This window comes from Rhagoletis zephyria, unplaced genomic scaffold (genome assembly GCF_001687245.7).
Source record: "Rhagoletis zephyria isolate East Lansing unplaced genomic scaffold, Rhagoletis_zephyria_1.1 Rzeph_scaffold_00334, whole genome shotgun sequence".
In the NCBI taxonomy this organism is placed as follows: domain Eukaryota; kingdom Metazoa; phylum Arthropoda; class Insecta; order Diptera; family Tephritidae; genus Rhagoletis; species Rhagoletis zephyria.
In genome coordinates this window covers 199,323-219,519 of record NW_016157418.1, presented here as the reverse complement: position 1 = coordinate 219,519, position 20,197 = coordinate 199,323, and the positions used below count along the sequence as shown (strand labels likewise).

Here is a 20,197-nt window from a genome sequence, read left to right as displayed (position 1 = left end):
ATCTTCATCTTCATCTTCATCTTCATCTTCATCTTCATCTTCATCTTCATTTCATCTTCATCTTCATCTTCATCTTCATCTTCATCTTCATTTTCATCTTCGTCGTCTTGGTCTTCATCTTTATCTTTTCCTTTATCCTGATCTAAATATGTCCATTCTTTTCTTCATTTACATATTCACCCCCACCATTGTTATTTAGGTTAGGTATTTAAATTTTCCTTCCTCTTTGTCTTTATATCTAGGTTTCTTTACTTTTATTTTAATTTCTGTATTTATCACTTTCTTCTTCTCCATACTCAACTTTACCTTCTTCCTTGTTTGAGTCTAATCTATTCATGTACATATATACATACATTTTATTCCTGAAGTTATGCCAAGTACTAAGCTAAACTCCCCTCCACTTAACCCATTCCAACTAATGTTATTTTAGCTCATTCAACTTACATAAACTATCCTTAATTTTATCGGTTGAATTTCAACCGCTGGGCGAACACTAGTTTTAATAAAGATGCATTAAAGAGTGAGTGAGTGGTGAATATATATTTCTTCAGACGCACATTCATGTAAACAAACAAAAGACGCAAACATATTTTAGTCATAAATAGAGGTCGTATTTTTAAGTTAAAAAATAAGCCTTAAAAATATTTAATATCTAACTATATGCAAAGTGTATACTAGGGTAGTCCATAAAATGTCAACATCATGCTAATTGTTTTAAAAAGTTAAATTTTTAATTTTTAGAAAATTATATATATTTTTTTATTTTTGTCTCTTTTTATTTAATTTTCTTATAATTTTGAAATTTTATTGTTTTAAAAAGGGAAAAAATCGCCTTTTTCCATTTCTTTTTAATTTTCTTTTTGTTTTTACATTTTATTGTTAAGTTTCATCTTTTTCCTTTAATATAGTTTTCACATTTGATTAGTTTAAAAAGTTTAATTTTTAATTTTTAGAAAGTTATATATTTTCCTATTTTTTAATATTTTTTTTATTTAACTTTCTTATAATCTTTAGATTTTATTGTTTTAAAAAGAAGGAAATGTTTAGTTTTATTTCATTTCTTTTATGTTTTGATTAAATTGTTTGTGGTTTTACAAAGAAACATAGTTTTTAATATAACTTATTTTAAGAAAGGTGTTTCTTAATTTTTACTTTTTTGAATTAATTTTTAGAATTTATTGTAAAATATATATCTTTTATATCATTTAACTTTTACATAGGAAACTTATTGCTAAAAGACAAACAGATAACGCTAAGGCGTGAATTCTTCATGTATCCATAATTTTTTGACTAACTCTGCATACTTTTCGGCGTCAGAAGTTAGGAAAATTTCAAAATTTGCATACTTAGGTGCAACCACAACAAAGCACTCAATATTAAACAGCCGTAAAACCACCACTACAGTAAAAGGGGCTAAAACAAATATACTTTCAAAAACACCAGCACACGCACACATGCAAATAAATTGAGAATTTCTATCTCAGTCATATTTCAGACAGTTTCCTTATGCATCGATGCAAATTAGATTTTCACACGTGCAAAAATGTGACCACAGTTAAATATGAATAACCAACCACAGCAGCCAAATGGCTATGTAGGTACTACTATGACAACTTGAATAAGAAGCGACAGCCCAAAAGTATATGCAGGTGCCAGCAAGCCCGTAGCATACCAACAGGCGCTCAACACGCTGAGTTGCAGACAACAAACAAAGACAAGTTTTTGGGCAAGCACAGTGTAATGCAATTGCCAAAAACTTCAATTTGCAACTTCCTCAGCTTCGAATACTTATCAGAGAAAGACGCCGTGCTACACCACACCTACCTACCTACCCGCTCTAAATACGCCCAGAAGTCGACAAACAAACGAAACGAAAACTACATACATGCAACCAAGTGAACGAATAAACTTCGCTTCAATTTTATGTACAGTGCAGTGCGTCAGTAGCTGTTGTGCTTTCTTCCAACTTTCTTTTGCGTCACCGAACTATTTAACTGCCGGTATGTCTGTTTGTTTGTTTACACGTCTATCCGCCAGCTGCACTGTGCTTCACTCAACTCCGCCGCAAACTTGGTATTTTACATGCTGTTTTTGTTTTTGCCCGCCAACTTGTCTGCACTGTCTGACTGTCTGGCTGCCAATCTGTCGTCCGGACTGTCTGTCGCTGTATCTTGCAGTGCACCAATTCTGCCAACACGTAATTTCACAAAATTCTGCAAGCATTTCAACAAAATGTTTGCATACTTTTTGGCAGCAACAGCAATGCACTACCAAGCCTTCTTTGCATGTGTGCCAGCAATCAGACAAGCTAGTGAGCAAGTGAGCTACATAGCGAGTATTGTCATGATGTGGCAAAATGTTTTGTTGACAAAATTTAAGCTGTGAAGTTTGTATGAGTTTTACAACAAATATTAATTAAGTGCTCAAATAAAGCAATAATGAATGCAGCCTGAAGATATGCAACAGTTTTAGCATTAAGAAAACTAAAAGCTTCAGCAGCAAATTGTTATGTCTTGAATGTAGGACTAGTAAGTAGTGACTTGTTCCATACATTTATCTCGTCAAGGATTTCACAAATGTAAACTGGCTATCGCTCCCACGTACACACATACACGCATTTGTACTTCCTGAACTGTAACCCCATTGCCCTGTACTAAGTCATCAAAAGCGTCACACTGAGTTTGCTTTTACGACCGCTTTCAGCTTTTGCTGTCACTTTTTATGCCCCTCGTATACATTAAACTCTTTTGATACGCCAGCAAATGGCTGAATCCGCAGTGCGCAAGATGCGTGTCGCACGCGGTGTGTGTCAGTGGTTTTCCATAGCTCTTACGCTGTTCTTTTATTAGTTTATTTCTTTATATTACTTTTTATCGCGTGAATCGTAAAAAATTTCGCAGTTATGGTCAGCTGCATTCGTAATGATAAAGTGAACGTTGAAATTTCGCGCTAAATGGGAAATTTGTAAATATTTTACGAGAGCTTTGAGTTGACGTAAGACTCGCAGGCGATAAGGTGCAAAGGTAGATTGGTTAACGAGCGGCCGATCTTTTTTGAAAGAACAACCGCCGGGGCTTGTTTCCTTCAACAACTAGCCTTGCTTGCTGCCGCCACTTTGTGTCTTCATTCGTGGACAAAAAATAAATGATATTGCTTACAACAGAGATCTGAGCACTTGTGTCTTTTCGACTTTGTTAAAGAGATTCTACAATTTTGAGTTCCCTGAGACCGAATGCTGTTTTATTTCCAACACTTAGCTTGGTCGAATCTTTACTCGTGTCTCAAAACTGACTCTGGGTCAGGATCTGTGGTCTCTATCGAAGATAATGGCGATAACCTTCACTTTTATCTTGGGGAATATACATATTTCGGCCTTCTTGGCTGAGGTGTTTGCAATCCTTAAAGCCATGGCATACATCCAATCAAGTTACAATTACAATTTATGTTATTCTGTTTTCCTTGATCTTCATTTTTACCTTATCGATAACAAAATGGATAGTAACATCTAACAAAATATCGATAACAAAACCGATTACAAAATCAATGACAAATTCGATAAAAAATTTTGATAGCAAAATAGATAAAAATATTCGAAGAAAAATCGAAATATCGATAAAAAAAATCGATACAAATATCGATAACAAAATAGAGAAAAATATAGATAACAAAATCGATAGCAAAATCGTTAACAAAATCGATAACAAAATCGTTAACAAAATCGATAACAAAATCGATGACAAATTCGATAAAAGTTTCGATGGCAAAATCGATAATAATAATATTGGTAGCAAGACCGATTAGAAAATGGACAAAAAATATCGATAACAAATTCGATAAATAATCGATAACAAAATCGATAACAAAAATCGATTAGAAAATCGATAGAAGTATCTCTAAAATCCCAAAATAGCTCCCAGATTGATTCTCTTTGTCTCTATTCATATCCTTTTCTCTATAATTACCTTTATTTTGATCTTTCTTTCTCTATCTTCTTCTTTACTTTTATCGATATCCTCATCGTAGGTTTTTACACTCCAGTAGTGATTTTTCATAAAACATACTCTTAGGCTGGGCTTTAGTATTTAAGAAACCACGTGCAACGTAGAAAGTATTAGGGCGTATTTCAGAAAGGCGTCTACAGTAGTAGTCTGTGTGCGGAGATAAACTTGCTTAGCGACTTCTTCTATATCACAGTCGGCGGCACAGAAACCTCTTTCATTTTGAGAAGCACCGATAGTCCTAGAGCGCGTACAGAAATTTAACTCCGTTGTACTCACAAAAATATCCATAGAATACAAAAAAAAAATGTTTAGCTGATGGATTGACCAGGGAGGTATCAGCCAAAATTGCGTTTCAAACTTGGCCTTTACTGTCACTAAAGTCTAGTACGAGTACAATTCTTACATAAATGAAGGGCTCTGAAAGAAGAGAAATACAGATTGCATTAACAGGGAATTTTGTGAAATTTTTTGTTATTTTTGTGACTCGACGAAAAATACCATCGCTTTTTCTCTATGATGGGTACCGGTTTATGATAGGCTTTGATAGCAACCAAAAGGCTGATCCTTCGGTAAAGCGCGGAACCAACGGAAACAGAGCTTCTAAGATGGTGGATGAACTCGAAACTGGTGGATGAACTTGAAATGGCGAATAAAAAAAAAGTAAAAAAGGGCAACCCAAAAGTTTTAAAACTCTTCTTTTTGACGGAGTGGCTGAGGACTTTTATTGGTTATCTGACCGGGCACTTCAAACTAAGATACAAATTCGGCAAGATTGGACGTTTTCCAGAGTAAGTAATAATAAACCAGCGCAACACATGACCCTTATTCAACAATGCCAAGTAGTTGTTATCTTTTCTGCAGATATCAGATGGCATCACCGCCTCTTCCTATTCACTCATTTGTTAATAATAAAAAGAGTACTTTATTGCATTCGTATTCCTTCGATTACCATTCAAAATGAACTCGATTATGATAATTTCCATTTCACTATATCAATGGTACTGTTACTGCGCATACTTTAACGTGAAGTAAATAAAAAATACTCTCCGATGGCACTTGGCATTCCAATTGAGTTTGCTTGCCAATCGGCAATTGACTTCCGTTTCGTAAGTACTGCATTCATTTCGTTCATACACTTCTCGCCCCTTTTAGATATACATTTTTATTTAACGCATACACCTGCCGCATTTTTAGATGCTTTACGCCCCAGTGCATGCAACGGAAAATTCACTGCACTCACACGAATACCTTGCGAGTACATTTGCAATGTATTCAACCACTCGTACTTGCACTCATCTCTTCCCCCACAACGTACATTGCAACTTAAATGAACACGCTTATGCAGGCATTCAGGCATTTAACTATGGCCTAGCGCCTACTAGGGAAGCTGTTGCATTCACTGAGCTGCGCCACAGGCCCCTGGGGCTGAGCGCAGACATTCTTGCCAGACATGGCAGAGAACAGAGATGGAGCTGGGTGTAAATAGGCAAAGGCTGAGATGAAAATGAGATTTAAAGTAAACGAAAGGGTGACACAAAAGCGTAATGCAATGAGAAGCAATGAAACGCGCACAACTGCTGCAGCCGCATTCGAACACCCGCACACACGCGCAACGCAACTAACTTCACCCAAACGGATAGAATGCTGCACTAAATGACACAGCAAGTGAATGAGATTTATTGGATGCGTACGCTTCACTGGCCATGGCGCCGCTGAAGATGCTTAGACATTCATATAACTAACGGCGAGGCGAGTGCAATGCTACAACTGACGGCAGTCAGAGACAATTGCTTGGCCGCCTGGAAATATGCACGACTTGGGAAGAGTCGGTTAGGCAACCAAACAGGGAGTTGAGGTCAGAAGACGCGGATTACACATCTTTCAAGTATTCATTTTGCCAGCAAAAGCGGCGCTTTGTCGAGAATTTAGCAGGTCTTATTACCGTTATCACGCCGATGAAGAAATGATGACCAGTGAAGAATAATGAAACTATCAACGAACAGTGTGTTCTGAATGGGAAATCTAGCGGGACGAAGTACTAAAAAAGAAAGTATTTAAATCGGTAATAGGACCAAATATAATCTCTTGGGAATGTTCAGTATGAAGGCCCTTTCACTCTAAGATATATAAGAATGTCCAATTTTTGCATTTTGCGTTTGTAAAGTTACGGTCCTGAACGTACATATCAGAAATTCCTTAAAAGCTCAGAGTTCGCTAGAGACGTACCCAACACCCTAGGTTTTGTTTTAATCAAAACTTGTAGCAGCCCTAGTATTTAATTAGTATAGCGACATCTATGTTTGTGTTTTTGCTTATAGCGCCATCTGTACCTAAAGTTATCTATCTGTCATTTTTGTATTTCTGTCAAAAGTAGCATGTTGGTTTCAGAAGTTCAAGTGCAAATCGTGCTATATAAGCACGTGTTATACGACAATTCGGTCATTAATCCATTTTTGGTGAAGGGGAAACATCACGGTGAGTGCAGTGCTTGGACAAGACAATTGGCCGGTACCCGCAACTTGCCCAAGCGCCACCCTATCTCAGTGTAGTTTGGACAAGACAATTGGCCGGCTGCATTGGATTTGGCTGGTGTTCGGTACCACTGTTTCTAGTGCATTTTGGACAAGATAATTGGCCGGCTGCACTGGATTCAGCGATATCGTATCCTTGTTGCCACCTTCACCACAATATGGAAAATATTCCATTCGTTCCAGGATTTTCTTCACGTAACTTCATCTTAAACTATACTGAGAGCTTCTGAAGCCCACTATACATGTGCGACTGACGGCGTTAAATCATCATTTCGTTTTATCTGTACTTTGTTACTGCTTTTATTAAATAAATCCGTAAAACCCAACCAGAAATCGGTTTAATCATTTCTACAAACTGAAAATTGATAGGTTCAATCGTGTGATCTTAAAAACTGTTAATTCTTCATTTATAATAGTTAAAAACATACATTTCTGTAAGTTTAGACTTTAAATTGCAAAAAGCAAATTTTGCCAACAATTTATTGACATATTATTATGGCTGAACATATAAACTACACACATAGAAAACTATATCCAGCTTTCTTAAACATTTGAATTCGAGAGGAACCTAATTTCACCTAAGTTCTATTAAAATCCACTAACTTTTAAATAAGAAAAAAAAACTTAGACCTGTTTTCAGATCCGTAATCAGATACCATAAAAACTCCAAAGTACTACCAAAACCCACGAGTAGCAAGTTTCGAGCGAATTCAATACATTTTTAAAAATTATTCCGGCATATTGGATTCGCCATTTTGAATTTTAAAAATGTCAGATATATAATCAGTGACCCCAAACAGTCCCGAGTAACAAGATTGGAGAAAATTCATTTACATTACATTTACATTTTTGAAAATTAACCCGCGATATTGGTACATTCTTTCATTTTGTTCTACTTTATTTCAATGTTATTACAGATTCTTATTTTTGTTTTATATCGCTTATTTTTTTCTAGTAATTAATTTCTGTAGGTCCCTCATCTTTGTGTGACAACATCAAGGCGTACTCCACAAATCGAAGGAGAAGCTAGGCCAAACACTAACATGTGTGCAAGCGCCAATCTGTTATTATATTATTTTATTTTATTTTATTTTATTTTATTTTATTTTATTTTATTTTATTTTATTTTATTTTATTTTATTTTATTTTATTTTATTTTATTTTATTTTGTTTCTCCGTTACGGGTTCACATCAAGTATTGGTTGGTATACAACAAAATACTTAACACTATTGATTATAAAGTAGTATAAGAGAAATATAATCTACAGATTGGATATTGACAATACTACACAGTTGCAAGTTTTTCTGTTTCTTAATACTAATTTATATTCAGAAATTTACGAACTATCGATGTTGTAGATAATATCACAGATTTTTGTATGGCCCTTCGCTTCTCTACCATGTTGAGTTTTTACTATTTTATTTTGTTTTATTTTATTTTATTTTACTTTATTTTTATTTTTTTTATGTTAAGACTTTCCTCCTTTTCGGGTTTTATTTTATATCATTTCATTTCATTTATTTAGGTAATTGTTTTATTTTATTTCTTGGGTTTTTAACTAAAAGATATTTTTCATAACCGTTTTTATAACATTTCAGTAGAACTTTAAACCAAAGAAAAAAGGGATAAAATTTGCTTATCGTCCTTTACTAAGTCTTTAACAACGGACGCAGTTCCTTGTGCGAAAAAAAAAGAATTTTCTTTTTCGTAGTTTAAGCTACTACATCATCAGCGCTAACGCACTTCTTTAAAAAATTATTTTTTTTTGTGAAATGATAAATTACCGTTAAGCAAACGTTAGACATTCAGCTGAAGTCAAGCAGAAAGTAAAAGTTTTGTGCAGCAAATTTGGAAATTTATAGCGGAAGTGCATTTTGATGTGCGAAGGTAAATACTTGCGTACTTATGTATATATGTACCTTCCCAAAATATGTAGTTATGCATGTTCGCGCATATAGAGTTAAGACTTTCCTATCCTATCGCATACACTTTGCTTTCCGGGGATTTTTATTTTCCCTTCTCTACTCTTCTAGACACTATCACCATTTTTCTGTTATGTGGTGGCTCTTAAGCGTGCTGTGAAGTTTAAAAGTTTGACACTTTGTTTTGGGAAAAAAATTAAAAAAAATATATCTAAAAAAGTTTTACATACAAATATTTTGGATTCAAAGTTGGTTTACATGTCATCAAAAACTCCCTAAAAGCAAGGTCCAAAAAGGTGTTGACTAGAGCGAGCAGTCTGACATACCTTAAATCCTAAACAATTATGTTTAAGCAATTTTTAAGCGAAAAAAAGATTATTTTATTTTCTTGAGAGAAAGCAGATTAGAAGGGGATACCAAAGCAAAGGTTCTAATCTCCCAGTTCAACAGAGGAATGATAAAATTAAATTAGGCAGCGGCATGGTATAAAATACTTTTCAGAATCACACACAAAGATGACACACAGATGATTATAGTGGTCATGATTTCCATGGGGTAATAGCATATTCTAAGCGCTATCAGTTTATGTGTACGACTGAGCAAAGAAAAGGCGCACGTTTCGAAAGCGCCGAGTTTGGGTCTCAGCCGCGGACTGTTTTTTCATTTTTTTTTCTCTTTTCATTTTACATTTTTTTTTATTCAAATTGAATTTTTTTTTTTAATTTTTATATTTTATTGTTTTAAAAGCGAAAACACATTTCTTCTGTTTCATTTAATTTTTAGGAACTCATTTTTTATCTTCTTTAAATTATTTTTTTTTAGCTTAATTTTCTTCTACTTATAAAATTCTTTTATGTAAAGAAGAAGTTTTGTTTTAATTTAGTTGAACTTTAAGAATTTTATTTTATTTATTTCTTCTTTTATGATTTAATTAAATTTTCTTTTGTTAATTTAATTTTCTTACAATCATGTATTTTATTGTTTTAAAGGGAAAAATATATTTGTTTTATTTTATTTAATTTTTAGGGCCTAATTAAATTTTTTTAATAATATTTTTCTCTTTTCAGTAAAATTTTCTTGTAATTCCTATATTTTATTTTTTAAAAAAGTAAAATATTTTTTTTTTTAATTAAATTTGATTTTTAGAATTCAATTCTATTTATTTCCTCTTTTTAACTTATTTTGTTTTTCTTGTGCTAATTTCGTGTTCTTTTAATTTTTATACTTATTTTACTGATTTAAAAAGAAACATCTATTTGTTTCATTTCATTTAATTTTTGGGATCTTTTTCATTTCTTTTCTTTTTATAATTTAATTTTCCTTTAATTATAAGACTGTGGTTTAAAAATAAAAATACTTTTTGAACTTTATTAAATTATTACACACTACTTTCTTTTCTAAGTAAATTTTATTTCTTTTTCTAATGTAATTCTTAGATGTTATTCTCTTAAAAAGGAAAATATTTATTTTCTTAATTTAATTTAATTTTTAAAAATATTTTGATTTACTTTTGTTTTATTTTCATTTTTCCCTTTTTTTATTTTTATTTAGTTTTCTTTTAATTATTAGTTTTTATTGTTTTAAAAAGAAAAAATATGCATACATATTTTTTAATTTAATTTAATTTAAATTATTTTAATTTAATTTAATTAAAATTTATAAACTTATTTTTAAAAGGTGAAAAGGTAACGCTAAAACCTCCTCGTTAGCAGATCTTTCAATTAGTCGTTAGTAATTGTGAAATACAGTAATTGTCTTACGAAAGGCTTGTGTCTTTCGAAAGGCTGTGGTGAGTTGAAAGACAGTTGCCAGAATTGCCCTCTAAGTAAGTAAGAAAAAAGTTGTACTTTTCTGCTTTGAATACTAATAAAGCATGGGTTTCAGTGTTTTATAAAAGAACATCTATTGAAAATATTGATATTTGTTTTTTGTTCAAAGTGATTTGAAAATTTCGGTTCAAGAAAAAAATAAATAAATCATCCAAATTTTCCTTAAAGTAAATAGATTGATTCGTATGCTTTGGAACTATGCTTGGTCAAAGGTTAAACCAGTTGCAGGTATCAGGAAACATGTTTTTGGTCTCAAATAAATCAATGGAGAAAAGTACTACTTACGACAATGGCTAGAGTAGGACCAATTAGTGGATGATAAAATTTCGTTTCTTCATTGTTGAATATGCATATGAAGCAATAGCGACCATGCAATTAACATAATGCCATTAACTATTACATATGTACATTAGCAGCATAGGGGATCAACTTCAAATAAGCTCCTAAAATAAATTATTAATGAGCAATACGAGTAGAAATAGCAAAAATAGAACTCCAACTTTTCTCATGCCTACACAAGCAGCTCAAAAACTAGTCTCTTTACGAACCGAGAGCTGGGTAAATCTAAAGTAGGACAATTAAAACCAGTTTGCATCATTTCAGTGACGACAAGAGTGAGTTGACTAATAAAATTATATTTTAATGCCATTACAAAATTAAACTAAGCTTACAACTATGTACAAACACACTGGCATATCTCGTCTTATTGAGTGGGGGGCTGTAGTGAATCTCAACGCACTCAATTTCACTCCACTTTGCCACAGATTTGGCCACCAGCGTGCAGTTGAGCAAAAGTTTAAATGTCAACACTTCGCAAGCAATCAAAGTTAAACGTACAAACACATAATGTGAGGGAGTATGTGTGGTGCGCACAGCGTACACTAAGAAATACGAAAACGCACACATTCACATGTGCAAATTTTTATTGGTTCTTACCTTTTAAGGTTAAAATTTAGTTCGCCTTTATGTGCTGACGCATAGCAACTGCCAATTAAACTTTATTTCGTGGAGTAAGCTCTTGTTTATGCGTTGCAGTAGTGTATATGGGCCACCATGCATATTCACGTACATACATAGATCTCTTTTGAAATATTTAACTTTGTCTAAATAACAGAGAAATTAGATTTAACTATGTTGCCAAGGCTGTGGGAGATTCACGGTATAAATATTCGCTTCAAGGCAATAAGACAACTGTTAAAATTGAAGTTTTAAATTCTAAATTGGTTAACGAGGTTCTGGATAAAATTATACTGGGCTCCAAAACAACGCCATGGATAGTATTGTGTGTAGTATTCATTACAAGGTGAAAAGGAAAGACCCACAGGATAGATACATATGTATTTTTATTAGAATAACGACAACCAAAACGATCCGATTATGAACCACAGACGCTATAAATGCGATAGTTTATCGCAGAGCACTACGATCGAGGAAGCTGCTTCTTAATTGGCGCTGTAACCACTTAAGCGATTTTAGGCGAGCTTCATATAGCCAGCCAATGGCTCAAAGTGAAGGAGGTCTTGCTCTTCCATTCTATTGACATGTACTGCTTTGAAAACTATCAGCATTGGCATTCATCCGGACGATGGGACGTAGCCAGCGTATTTGCTGTGTACTAATGTGTATTAAAACCTTGCATGGACCACCTCAGCAGATGATGTTTACGAAAGGTTTTTTCATTAAATTATTCTCTGAATCTTATTGTCAGGCAGCGATCCCGGAACCTACCAAGCGGTATTAAGCAACTCCAGCCTTTCGTCTATAGCGAAAGCAGTAGTATAAAAGTTAATTAAAATTTTCAGCATGGAATCTTAATTATATCGCTGGCCATAGGAATAACGATATCGATACCCGCAAGGTTAAATACATGTATGCATGTTAGGGTGGGCTAATTTTTTATTTTATTTTTTTGACTGTGCGCTTATAGCATAGGAAGATTCCACGTGTGATTCTAAGCAAATTTTCCGAAGAAACTATGGGCCTAAAATCAATTTAGAGTTTGCCAAATTTCGAAAATAGGTTTCACAGAAAATGTGAAAATTTGCACTTTCGCGCCCTCTGGTGGAAGCTTTATGAAAAAGATAAGTGCAGAAATGAATTCCTCATACCAAAAAAAAAAAACTTTATAGCATGTTTTAAACAAAATTTAAGCACTTCATTACGACACTACTGCAAAATTCTAAGGAGCCCATTTTCGCAGTTTGGCAAACTCCAAATTGATTTTAGACCCATGGTTTGTTCCGCAAGTTTGCTTAGAATTACAAGTAGATATCTTCAGTGCTATAAGCGCATAGTCGAAAAAATATCCCATACAAATTGACCCGCCCTAATGCAGATACATATGTAGGTATAGCGATATCGATAGATAAATGATATGGATTAATATAACATAACCCGCTCTAAAAATGAGTCTATAATATATCGATACAATGTCTATGAATTGTATATTGATAATAATGCCAATTGAAATATCGAGCCCTAACCGCCAAAATAACGTAAGCGACATTTTTTTAAAATTTTTCTTTTTGATGCAGAAATGCATCTAGACGCTCTAGGAATATTTCTGCATCAAAAAGAAAATTTTGAAAAAAATGTCGCTTACGTTATTTTGGCGGTTAGGGCTCGATATATGTATGTAGATTACAATGCCTGTAAATATGCCCATAAAATGTTGATTAATATATCGATAACAAATTCGATAACTATGCCGAAAGATATATCGGCAATAATTCCGATAAATAAATAAATCGATAACAATGTCGATAAATATAATAATCGACATTAAACAATAATAATCGATATATATGTAGATATGCACACATACATACACACATACTTAAGCATTCAAGTCAATTTCGTTGAGTATATCGATATGAGCTATTAGCGATAGGAAACAATTTCTTTGAATATATCGATAAGAAATTCCGATTGTATTGAGGTTTGCTTAAATAAACAGAGCTGTTTATATTGTGGCTCCTACATTTTTTCAAAAGTCAGTCAAATTAAAACTCTTTTAACAATAGGAGAAAGTTTAAACTTCTGAGTCTACCTTCTTCCTTTTCGTTTTGTCTTATGTCGAAAATAAGCAGAGCGAATAGCAAAACTTTACTTGATTTTGTGGGCATCCTTTTTCTGTATAAATCAGTAGAGTTGCAAAGCTTCTGAGCTGAAATAAATTCTCTAGACCTCAAAACCTCTGTCTCCAAGTACAGATTGAGTAGCGTGTTTAAAAATTAAAAAATCGTTGTATCTGATATTTTATTATTTTAAATTTATATATCAACTGTTTTGTCTTTTTTTCTAGACTAAAATTCAATTCCCAAGAGAAGTCAAAAATTTGGTTTAAGTGTAATTTCCATCACTAAATATTATTTGCTACTCAACATTTTTGCTATTACTTTGCTACACTTTGGCAACGCCATTGGGAGAACGCCTAAAAATGCGATATAAATGCAATGGTGCCACCTGGTAAATTGTGTCCTGGATGGGAAACAAAGGTGAGTCTGCAAATTGGTTAGAGACTTTTTAGTTTGAAGCAACCTAGAATTTGTTTATTCATTCATCTTCCATATCGCTTCTCTATTCTCATAGCTGATTTTCCAGCTTGCATTATCTATCGTTCCGGCCCATGTTTACATGAAGCAGAGATTTGCGTACGTTTGCGGCCACATATCTACATACATATGTACGTCAAACATCGTTTAGTCCGATATTCAAAAATCAAATGGCCGAATGGTGCTTCTTTGCGTATCTAAAAGTTGTTGGCGTAAAAATGTACTCGAGTACTCGAGGCTTTTTTGGTTATTTTTCTGAGCACTACTTTCTGATGCCACGAACTAATTAAGATTTGTTGATTGATTTGGGTTAAATATTAAGGCAAAGAAGACAATTTTTATGGGCCACAAAAAATAATTTCAAATTATGTAATTGAAGACTACCTCAACTGCGTACAATAAATATTTAAATATTTGAAATTTTAAAGCCACTTTCGTTTTTATTTCGTCAGCATTCTGTTTAATATACAATTCCCTTTAATTAGCTTTGAAATCCACTTCAGCATAATGTGTGCATGTGATATATGTACATATATGTAGGTAATGTATGAATACATATATGTGTACATACTATGTACGTATTTTTACACGCACTTAGGGTTATGGGGTATTCCACACACTATCCGATGACTTGAATCAACTACACATCGACTGCTGAGTGGAAGATCGACATAGTACATATCTCGGCAGCCAGTTCGAAAACGCCCTATCTCGAAAAACTTTTCAAGAATTTTATTGAAAAACACTCTATCTCAGAATTTGGTTGAAGAACGCCTTATTTCAGAATTCGATTCAAAAATGCCCTATCTCACTTGAAAATGTATTGAAAATGTGCTGATAAATATAGGGCGTTTTTGAATCGGCAGCTGAGATAGCGCATTTTTGAAACGAATTCTGAAATAGGGCATTCTTCAACTAAATTCTGAAATAGGACGTTTTTGAAAAGTTTTGTGNTAGCTGAGATAGCGCATTTTTGAAACGAATTCTGAAATAAGGCATTCTTCAACTAAATTCTGAAATAGGACGTTTTTGAAAAGTTTTGTGAGATAGGGCGTGTTTTCGAGCTGGCTGCCCAGATAGGTCGATCTTCCACTCAGCAGTCCATATCATCTGGGATGAAGGTAACGCATTGATTTAGGAAAGTTTTTTTCTTTAAAGGTAAAAAACTTTATAATTTTTTTTTTAATATTTATCTCATCAAGCTAAAGGAAATATGGGCGACATATTTTAGAATTTTGAGGGTCTTTGTGTTCCCATATGCCGTGGATAGGCTTCTGATATCTATTGCTCTGACGTCAAAAAGTACCTTCCAGGAGGTTATGGTCTCTGTTTTGCTTTTGCCGAGCAATGGGCTAAACGATGTTGGATAGTTTCCTCCTAATCCTGATCCACGCATCGTGACTGAGGTTTGTACCCCACTGTACCACTGATGCCACCTTTAAAATAGCCATCAATTCCTTGACAGTTTTCTAACTCCATCCAGGTATTTGCGTCAGGAACTTGATGTTGGTAGTGCGAGTAGTGCAGTTGTTCAAAATTTTCCAGTGACAAATATGTGAGTTCGTTCATTTCTTAACTGCCTTGAGTCGGATGGCTGTGCATCAAAATCTATTCGGTGAAAGTTTTGTAACGTGTTGAGCGCTTTGGGGCTTTCGTCTATGTTGCTTCTGTTATCAGCAGAGTATAACTGTATAATTCGTCGTAATCGATCGAAGTTGATTCGAGCTAAAATAAATTCGTTTCTACTGCTGCCGATATTTTTATAGGTACCGATATACTTTTGTTTCATACCAGCATACCATCATACCCGCACCATTCGTTCGATTTTCCAAAATGAGATGTCCAATTAAAAGGCTTGGACTGTATGTGCAATAAGATTTTACTTTTTTTTTTTTAAAGGAGTTGCCACCTTAAAAAATTATATTAAAATAAAAAATTAGAAATCAATTATTACAAAATGAGTATCAACCGAAATGGTTTTGAAAATCTTTGTTTGTTTGCTGAACTATAGGAGGGTTGCCACCTGCTTAAAAAATAATATTAGGTAAGAAAAATATGTATCACCATATGCGTACCAAACAAAAGGGGTTTCAGAAAGTAGTAGTTTGAAAATATTTTGACGAGGGTTGCCACCTGCTTGAAATGTCGAATTTAGTTTACTTATACACAAATTATATGAAACATCAAAATATGGATGTAAAACGAAGGAGTGTTAAAAAATCTTCAGTTTGAACGCTAAGAATATTTATGAGGTTTTGGAAGGAGGTTGCCACCTTTTTTTAAATTTAAATTGGAATTATTTAGTTAGTTAAATGAATTACTAAAATATGGGTACCAATCCAAGGCGGTTTGAAAAGGTTTTATTTCTGAACTGTACTTAACGGGGTTGCCACATGCTTAAAAAATCAAATTCCACTAATTCATCAGTTAAATAAAATATGTATTGCAATGCCAGGCGAAGAAAAGTTAACAAGGATTACGCTTGAAAATAATTTTGAAGAGGGCTGCCACCTGTTTGAAAGGTCTAACTCAATTAACTAATACAAAAAGACCATGGACTATAAATATACCGTAGTCAAATGAAAGAATGTTAAGAAATCTTTAATTAGTGTTTAAACAGTTCAAATTCAAATGATTCATTTACTTAGGGGGGTTGCCATTTGTTCGATTCTATTTTTCTATTTTTGTTTAATTGAGAACTTTTTTCATCATGAAATTTGGTGAAATTAAAAACATGCACTCTTCCAGACTACTCTTCACTGGCACTCGGACCTCTTATAACTCTGGCTAGCATTTGGAATATTTTTCAAGTTTTTGAAATTAAGTTTTGGGTGTTTACACGCCATGCGGGATGTATGTATTTATTGATGCAAATATCGCCACATTTATCTATACACGTATATTAATCGAAATATATTTTATTATACTTATCGATATTTTGACAAGCACATACGCATATTCATATTCATACTCATATTTATACTCATATTCATATTCGTGTTCATGCTCATATCCATATTCATACTCCTTCTCATATTCATATATATATTCATATAATTTCTGTTCATATTCATACTCATACTTATACGCATATTCATATCTATACTCATACTCATATTTACACTCATACTCATATTTATACTAATATTAATATTAATACTCACACTCATATGCATACTCATATTCATACCCTTAATCATTGTGCCATGGAGTGTCCCTTCTTGAATAAAATAGCATATGTACATACATACATAATACATATTGCATACATATGTATGTATGTACAACTACAACTGTTTTAATTTTTTATGTAAGCACTTAAAATGCTATCAAAACCACTAGAACCACAGCATTTTATATTATGATTAACATCAAAGCACTTAACCCTTTAAGCATCATTGAGCATACTACAACAAAACAAACCAAACACGAACATTAAACTAATTACAACCTTTTAACAAATATGAATAACTGGAACGCAATGTCAAGGGGTATGCAATAAAGGCAGCAGGAAGCACAATATAAACGAGGCCAACAATGATAATTATTAGCTTAAAATAACTGGAAAGGAGGACAACTGTTTGTACGAAAGGAAATGATTATGTATGTAGGTATATCCATAAGTATAGGTGCTTACATATGTTTGAACAAACAAATTTTTTCGCTCTCGCCCGCACACATTCCAAACTCATTCTCAGTTACACCCATACATACATACATGCATACAAACGCTTGCCCGTACAGCCGAGCCAGCTCAGCCAGGCACAACGCCTTGATTTATGCTTTACTGTTGCCATTGTTCACACCGAAGCAGTGCGTCATTACTCTGTGTTATTGTTGTATGTATACAACAAGCGATTATTTCACACGCCTTTACATGAATGTGTTTGTATGTACATACATATGTAAATAGTACCCACATTAGTGTTGTTAGTGTATTTTTTTTTGTGTGCTCTTCTGTTAGCTGCCTTACACATTCGTACAAATGCATTACAGGGGGCGTACAAGTGTTATTTCTTATTGCACGTACGAGTACCCATTATTGTGGTTAGTTAACATTGCATAACATGGCATAGCAAAATATAGTGTTAGTATGTAACTATGTAGTAGTTGTACTCACCAATGGCCAAGTGCACGGAGAGCGCGACTTTATTAATGCTTAACGCCCAAATACGCAAATTATGCACACGTCTCACACCCTCAATATGTTCGAAGACTTCGAGTACCTCGGTGTAGTGCATGTAGCTGGGTGTACCTTCCATTAGAACCTATTTATCATTTTAGCAGCGCGGAACAGCAACAATAGCCATCGAGACAGCAACAGCCATAGTCACAACACAGCCCACAACCACAGTCACAGCCGCAGCCAAGCCAAGCCAAGCCAAGAAAAGCCAGGAGGACGACAGTTGCACGCGAAGCCACAGAGGTGGCCAAAGTCAGTCCGGTAGTAGGTGCCATTAATTTACACGCATTTGCGTAAATGTGTGTGCGTGGGCAGGAGTTGCGAGTTTGGTTTGCGTGTTGTTGGTTTGGTTGGTGGTTGGTGGTTGACGCAGAGTTGGCAGCCAAGCAAGCAAATGAAAAGAAAAAGAAACAAAATGAAAACAACGAATTGTAAGTATGCAAAGCAAATATTAGTGCGTTTAACTGTAAATGCTATTGTTATTGCAGTAGTCAAAACTGTTAACAGGATAATCAAATTTAAACGGCCTACGAGATTGTAAAGTAGGCCATGAAAACAATGAAAGCAAAATAAAAGTGTAAACAATTTGTTGACTTTACGTTGACAATGGAAAATGAAAGGTGAAGAATTTTGGGGAAAAGGTGTGAGAAATAATTAAGGTCAGAAAAATAAACGAAGAAATAATAAAATTGAAAAAGAGTATTATTGGCACACCTGACGATTTGATGTGAAACAGATTTTTTAGGACACTCTAAAATGTAGATTTAATCATACATACAATCTAGATACACTAATCTAGATTTTTTTCGATTATCCTATACAGGCCTTATAGAATTTCAAACTACATAGTTCCTAATGTTACCGACAGCTGCTTTGATGAAATTAAAGTAAAATTTATCGATATTTAATGATCGACATCTTAGATTTCGATAACAAATTTATAGCATGAATTTATTTTGTGATTTGTCTTTAAAGTTGTCGATATTTTATAGGGAAATATTTAATAGAAATACTACATTTATCAATACAATTTTTAAGCAGATACATGCATACATAGGGTGCATTACCAAACAAAGTTGCGGTTTTGCACTGGAATCATAAAGCTTATTATATTTAAATTATTTACCTGCTTTGGGCGAAACTGAAAAGACCTCCACAAATATAGTTTATTTATATAAATAAAATTAGATTAAAAAAAAAAAATTTTGTATGCAAAATAACCTCAGATGATAGAAGAGTGTATGGCTGACTTCCAAAACTTATCAATACAATGTTTGGAAACTGTTATACTGCGGTATTCAAACTGTTTGTATATGCAGAGTTGCGACACATTGCAACCATATACATTGCATATTTTAAATATTCAATATAGCAATGAAAATTTTTTCTGAATTTTCCATATTTAAAACACCAATGCTAACCAATAACAAACGAAGCATCAACTTTGTTTCTGATGCACTGATTGCTCAAGCGATACGTTCCGATAACTAATCGGCTGCGTTTTCGAACAGTATACATTGTCAATATTTTGTAGTTCGACGTTATGGAACCTTATACTTTGTACGTATACAAAGCAATTGACGTTTTGGAAGTACGCCTATCTGAGCTTGAAAGGCCTGCATAAAAATGTTTGAACATTAGATTAAAGAAATCAAAATATTAAAATTGTTGGAGGTAATCAGTCCAACTCATATACATATATAAATCTTAATATTTTTCCGAAATATTATGCCGAAAGTCTGAAAATGTAATAAATTTTATAAGTTTTAATATTTTTCTGAACTGTTAAGTCTGAAGTGAAGTCTGAAAATATAATTAATTGTTAAATTCTTAATATTTTTCCGAAATATTATGGCGAAAGTCTGAAAATGTAAGAAATTGTATAATTCCGAAAACAGTACCGAATTTATTTTTCATGGATAGTGATGTACCCTGATATATGTACATACACTGCCGGCAAAAAGTATTGGCAGAGCAAATTTTTCACAATATATATGCAAAAATTTTCTTTCTAATATTTTTCCGCCAATTTTTTATAAGCATATGGTTCATGCTGCAACAAAAAACATAAATATATAATTCCTAAACTTTATGCAAAACTCGCGAAAATTCAGCAAATTTTCAATTTTTTAATCATAGTTTATAGATTATTTTTGGAGTATGCAGTTTTTCAGAC

General features: G+C 33.4%; 1 protein-coding gene across 3 annotated transcripts in view; it reads right to left on the bottom strand.

The window, feature by feature from the left end:
- ZnT35C (solute carrier family 30 member 3) overlaps positions 1–20,197 on the bottom strand; it is a 220,484-nt gene that overhangs the window by 2,139 nt on the left and 198,148 nt on the right. For all 3 annotated transcript variants that reach the window (XM_017610719.1, XM_017610717.1, XM_017610720.1), the window contains exon 7: positions 17,959–18,106. In XM_017610719.1, the coding sequence (XP_017466208.1) occupies positions 17,959–18,106 (148 nt within the window). The remainder of the gene's footprint in view (positions 1–17,958; positions 18,107–20,197) is intronic.